Source organism: Ovis canadensis, chromosome 3, assembly GCF_042477335.2.
Source record: "Ovis canadensis isolate MfBH-ARS-UI-01 breed Bighorn chromosome 3, ARS-UI_OviCan_v2, whole genome shotgun sequence".
Classification (NCBI taxonomy): Eukaryota; Metazoa; Chordata; class Mammalia; order Artiodactyla; family Bovidae; genus Ovis; species Ovis canadensis.
The window spans coordinates 218,095,081-218,101,080 of record NC_091247.1 but is presented as its reverse complement, the minus strand read 5'-3'; the positions used below and the strand labels follow the sequence as shown (position 1 = coordinate 218,101,080).

The following is a 6,000-nucleotide window of genomic DNA, read 5'->3' as shown; positions in this document are numbered from 1 at the left end:
GGGAGCCCCAAGCCCTAGGAGAGGCAGAGTGGGAGAAAAAAAGGATGGTGATGCCACACTTGGCCCTAGAGTTGAAGGAGTTAAGGACCCTCCCTCATCCAGACGGCCACCCTTTTGCTCCCCAAACCCCAAACGCCAAGGAAGCATCCAGGAATTGGCAGCGAAGCAGGAGAGGGGGTGGGATGGGGTGGAGTGGGGGGGAGGTGACCGTGTCCCAGCCTTGCCCAGCGCCGGTCCTGGGGGGCGGGGAGGATGCACACCGGGGCTGAGGACCTGCCAGCGCCCAGCTCTGGCGCGCCTGCCTTCTCTGAGCCTCGAGCGCGGCCCAGCCGCGTCCGCGCAGCCCTCGCTCCCCTCCACCCCACCCCGCTGCAAGTTGTCTACGGCTACGGGCAGCGGAGGCGGCCCAGAGACCCCCGGAGCCCGGCCGAGGGGGCGGCCCCGGGGCGCGGGAGCCCTCGGTCTGCGCCCAGCCACCGCCCGCCCGGCCCAGCCTCCTCCCCGCCCCCACTCACCGGCTCAGCCCCCGGAGGGAAGCGCAGGGAGCGTGTGGCTTCGCCCGCCGATCGGCAGAAGTTGAGAGGAGTTGCCGGCTGCCTCGGCCGGCCGGACTTTGCGAGCAGAGCAGCCGGCGAGGCGGCGCCGCCGCCGCCGCGGAGCCTTCGGGGGCTGCCTCCCGCCTGCCGGGCCCGCAGCGCGGCCGGAGAGGGGCGGGGAGAGGGTCGCGGGCGCCTGAGCCGCTCGGATCTGTGCGAAGGACTGGACTCCGAGGAGAATAAAACAAAGTGGACTCGGCAGGGAAGACCCTACCGCCGTTGATGGTACCGGCCGACGCTCCGGCAGAGGGGCTGGGTTGGGCTTTTTTTTTTTTTTTTCCCTCCCATTCTCTCTCTTTCTCTCTCTCTTTTAAAGCGACACCCGCTCTCTCTTTCTCCCATCACGGTGCCACCAAACCCTCGCTGGCTCTTATGGGCATGAAACATTCCTCCCGCTGCTTGCTCCTAAGGAGGAAGATGGCGGAGAACGCGTCCGAGAGCACCGAGGTAAGGAGGCCAGAGGCCGGCCCGGCCACCCGGCGGCCGCCGGGCTACCCCGCGGCCGCTCGGACCCCAGCGCGCGCCGCGCCGCTCCCGGTGCCAAACTTTCTCAGCTCCATCCCGTTTGCTCCTGCCGGCCGCTTGCGCGTCTCTGTGTGTGCGTGGTGTGTGTGTGTGCTGGGTGGGGGAAAGACGGTGCCTGTCTCAGGACCCCTCCCTCTTGAAAAATGCAAAAGAGTCGCTCTTACCCCAGCTTCCTTTCCTTCCACCCGCTGTTCGCTCGCGCCCGCTGCGCCCCCCCCCCCCCCCCCCCCCGCCAACCCCGAGTCCCAAGCCCTGGGCGGCCGCGCTCCCCTGCCCTCTCCTCTGGGCTCCGTTAGGGCTCCAGAGTGGCGGACTGTGCCGAGCCTGGATGGGCGACCCAGGGGCCAGGTCGTTTCCCTGCAGGGCCTGGACCGTTCCTCCGGGCCGTCACCCTTCAAGCTCACGCTCTTGGTCCCCGCCGCACCGCGGAGAGCTTCGGGCCTCAGGGATGCCGAGCCGCGCCGGGGTGGGGCAGGGGCACCGCCGACAGACCCTGGCGCCCAGACCAGGGCAGGGGAGAGGTCCGCAACCCGGGACCTACGAGCCGCCTCGAGGGTGCTAACCCGGGAGGGAGCTCGGGCCGCGGCCACCTTCAGGACCGGGGACAGCGCCCGCGCCTGCCGCAACCGAGCCCGCGCGCGCTGTGGGGGCTGCGCGCCGCGCCGCAGCAGCTTGGAGGAGGAGGTAGTGGGAGCTCCGCAAATTGCGCTCCGGCCCCCCGCCTCCGGCAGCCCGGCGGCTGCCCTTTCTCGACTCTCGAGTTGGCTCGGAGCTGCCAAGAGCCCAGCGTCCCGAGACCGACCAGAGGCTGGGTTTCCTGTCCTCGCTCTGACTCTGCTGACATGACCCCGGCTCAGCCCGTAGGCTCCGGGCACCTGTAGTCACGCAGGGGATCCGCGTGGGCAGCCCCCTTACCTTCCTGGAGGAACGGTGCGCCGGGGCGGGGGCGGAGTGGTGTGTGTGTGTGTGTGTGTGAAGATCATCCCTTACTCGGTGGCAGGAAAAAGACAGAGAACAAACTCCCGGACTCTATTAATAGCCTGGTGTCTGGTGGGGCTGCCGTGCCTTTCACAGATGGTTGCCCATATGCAGCGTGGGGCGGGGACGGAGGTGTGGCGCGCGGGGATTGTCCCTCCGTCCGTGGGATGCCCAAAGCGGCAGAGACCCTTCCCAACCGTCTTCCCTCCGGGTCTGAACTGCAGCTAACCCTCTGCCCCACCGCGGAGGCAGCAAAGCTTTTTAAAATCCCCGTTCTCCGAGGAACTAGAAGCAGCACACATCCTGTCGATTTCGAAACAAAAAATGCTCTGGGGGAGAGCAGCGGGGCGTCCAGGAGCTACTGTGTCTCCTTGAGTTAGGGCAAAGCCAGCGCGTGCGGGGCCCCTCCCGGTCCCCCACCGGCGAGAGGGCATTTAGGAAGCTGTGTAGCGCGAGGCAGAGAGCACGTCTGTACGGAACCCCTCGCCCTCCTCGCTGCGATCGCCCACCCGCAGAAGTGGTTTCTAAAAATAGCTCCGAGTCAAGGCCACACTTCTGTAATCCGTTGGCCCAGCGGCACGTAGCAGTCCCTGCAGCCATGTGGCTGGAGCGCGGACAGCAAAGAACAGCTTCCCCCGGCCCACCGCCAAAAAAAAAAAAAAAAGTTTTCACGGGTCTCTGGCCCCCACACTGCACTCTCCTTGTTGCCCGCGGGGTGCGGGCGCAGACCCCTGGCCAGCGTCCGCAGTGAGCTCGTTGTGGTGAGCTCCACACCTCCGCCAAGGTTCAAGGCGTCCGGAGCAGGCAGAGCGCCGCGTGTGCGCGCGCCAGGCTATTTTTACTTGCTTCCCCCGCAGCTCCAACGCTCCCCCTTCTCGGCGGTTGCACATGCTAGCTCTGCTCAAGGCATCAATGAAAACAGCAGTAGAGGCGGCCGAGCTCCTGCGGGGGGGGGGGGGGGGAAACAACCCACACCGCACGCCTGGCACACAGGGAGAGGGGCGGATCCAGCTGGGGCTCCCGGGGAGGGGAGTGAGTCTGGGGTTCAGTTCCTCGCAGCTTCCCCGAGAAAGGGAGGAAATCAGACTTGGGCCAACGTGCCCCGGTGGAGGCATCCAGGCAGCGTGACAATCGCTTGGTTTTCTTCCAGTAACTGCCTGTTTTTGGAATGAGCCAGGACTAGAGCAGTACTTCCAAAAGTGGGGTGCTGTGGGTTTGTCTGCATTTATGGTGAGAGAGAAGCAAGGATGCCTCGGGGTGTATGTGTGTGTATCTATGGTGGTAGCTCTCCTTGTTCTCAATTCAGCATATCTTTATCAAATACTGATTCTGTGCCAGGAATAATTAGGTTCTAGAGATCCAAAGATAAAGACACTAGGCTGCTCCCTCAAGGAATTCACAGTTTGGTGGACAGGAGTGCCGGCTGATCCAGATCATTCGGTAGCACCTTTTCCCGACTTTTGTTGGTGTGGTTTGCAAGCACTTTATCTCGCTTCATCCTCACCATAATCCTGTGAGATAAGAGAAGGTTAGAATTCATTGCATAGCCCCATTTTACAGATGAGGATGTTGAGGCAGAGAGGTCCAGCAAGTTCTAAATGTTACCTGACCGGCTAGGACAGCCTCGGAGCACAGACTGCCCCCACTTCTGACTCACTGCCCTTTGCCCTATACTGCTTCCTTGATTCTTTCTTCTCCTGCACCATGCAGCATATGGATCTTAGTTCCCCAACCAGGGATTGAACCTGCACCCGCCCCGCGGCGCCCCCACCCCCGCAGTGGAAGTGCAGAGTCTTAACCACTGGACCACCAGGGAAGTCCCTACATGGCTACTTCTAAAACGATGCCATGTGTGGATGGGAGCAGGCAAGAGGATGGGGAGACAGGATGTTTGGGAAGGAAGAGATGCTGTGTTGGGACAGGCAAGGAGAACAGGGAGCAAGTGATCACTCACAAAGTAAAGGTAGGGAGAGATAATACTCTAATCGCTATGCAGGAAGGACAGCAGGGAATGAAACTATCTGTGAGCAAAGCCTCCCTTGACCGGACAGGTTTGGAGCTGGGGCCGAGGGCATCCTGGGTGCAGCTTGCTGGGCGGGGGGCGGGGGGGGGGATCGCCAATGTTGTTGCCACTTTCTCCAGCTCCCTCCCTCAGGTGCGCTTCTCCTCCTCAGCTGAGGGCATCAACCCCCACGCCTCCCCTCCTGGCACCCTCTTCTCCCTCTCCTCTGCTCCACACGTGCCTTCAGAACCTCCTAGTGGGTCCATCATAGTCTCTTTTTCAGCCCGCCACGCTTGTGAGGCTGCCACCCTCACTCAGGGAGCAGGCGCTTTCCCGTTGCCCTCTTCTCTAGCCTAGCTTCGTCATCACTGCTCACTGGGCTTTCAGAAGCACAGACCTGCTCAAGAGCAGACGTCGCTGTCAAAACTTACCACGTTGTCCCGTTCCCTTTAGGACACAGAATAAAACTTGATGTCCTTAACCCTTCCATATCTGCCCCATGCAGTTCTCTGCAAACACTGACTTCATGTCTGAATGCCTTTGCACATCCTGATTCCTCTACCTGGGCTGCTCTTTCCCCCTCTTTCTCTCTGGGGGGCGGGGAGGGGAATCTTCCTCAACCTGCAGGACTCAATACAAAGGTCACTTCCTCTGAGCAGCCTTCCATTTAAATAGCTCTTCCATGTATCCTCCATCCCTATGGAGATGGAGTGTTCCTCTCCTTCTTCTGTGCTCCTGACACCTATCTCTCACTTTCCCTGTTACAAGATAATTGCATTTTTATATATCTGTTTCTCCGGTTGGAAAAAGAACTTTCGAGGTAGGGGGGAGCAGGTCTACCCTGTTCTGACACCGGGCCTGATGCAGAGTAAATTAAAATCGTTGACAAATATTGCCTGATTCATAGGATTATGAACAAATTCTCGAGACTTCTGGGTCTTAATCACTTCCTGCAAACTGGGCCTCCTATCTCTCACTTTTGTGCTTAGGTTCTTGTGGACCTGGAAAACACAAAATGAGAGGAGATTCTGGGAATTCAGTGCTGCAAAGCTCCAAACCCGGGTACATTTTGGTTACCCATGTTCCTACTTAATAGTTGGTAATGACATTCTTCCTATGGGGTGTTTGTCTGAATAGCAAATAAACAGATTAATCACAATGCCCAATTACGAGCTGTGGGTGATGGAGGGCTTCGGAGCTGCTGCTTGCTTTACGGGCGCTCAGTGAGAGCCTGATGCTTTATTTATGGTGCCGACTTCCCTGACTGGGGTTTCAGCACCTCAAAGGGAAGCCTCCATGGGTGTGAACACAGTTTTAGCAAAGGAGTCATTTTGGAGACTGGCTTTTGAATGTCATCTTGACTTACTGGCCCAAGGAGAGAGAGAATATTTATGGGTTGGGAAAACTACAATAGGATATTGGGGTTGGGGCGCCAACGGGTGCTGCTGCTGTGAGTTACAGGGAGACTGGGGCTGAATTCTGACGTGGTGCCTGTTGGTGGTTTTGGCTGATGGATCCCTCTTCTCAGGGTTTCTCACTTAAGTGTGTGGTCCTATAGCACAAAAGTGAGAGAGGACGAGGAGGAGGAAGGGGACAAGAGTTGGCAAGACCCAGGCCCCCTTCTCTGGGGTCCGCATCGTGTCTCTTTCTAACAAGCGTGGGGCTCTGGAGCCAGACTGCCTGGCTTTTACTCTGAACTCAGTAGATGTGTTGTTATGATGGACATGGCACCCCTAACCTCTCTGGGCCTCGTAAAGCTGTTGCGATGATTAAATGAATTAATTCGTGCAAAGGCTTTAGAGCCTTGTGAGCTCCAGAGGCCTTCTCAATCACCATCAAGCCATCAGCTTTTAGGAGCCTCACCGGGGAAGTGCCAACAGGATGGACTCACCCTGCCCT

General features: G+C 59.4%; 1 protein-coding gene across 1 annotated transcript in view; it reads left to right on the top strand.

Annotated features, from left to right (window-relative positions):
• Nucleotides 1-941: 941 nt before the first annotated feature.
• The window catches only part of PRMT8 (protein arginine methyltransferase 8), a 70,106-nt gene continuing 65,047 nt past the window's right edge, over nucleotides 942-6,000 (top strand). The window contains exon 1 of the mRNA XM_069586516.1: nucleotides 942-1,043. Within this exon, the coding sequence (XP_069442617.1) occupies nucleotides 969-1,043 (75 nt within the window). The 5' untranslated portion in view covers nucleotides 942-968. The remainder of the gene's footprint in view (nucleotides 1,044-6,000) is intronic.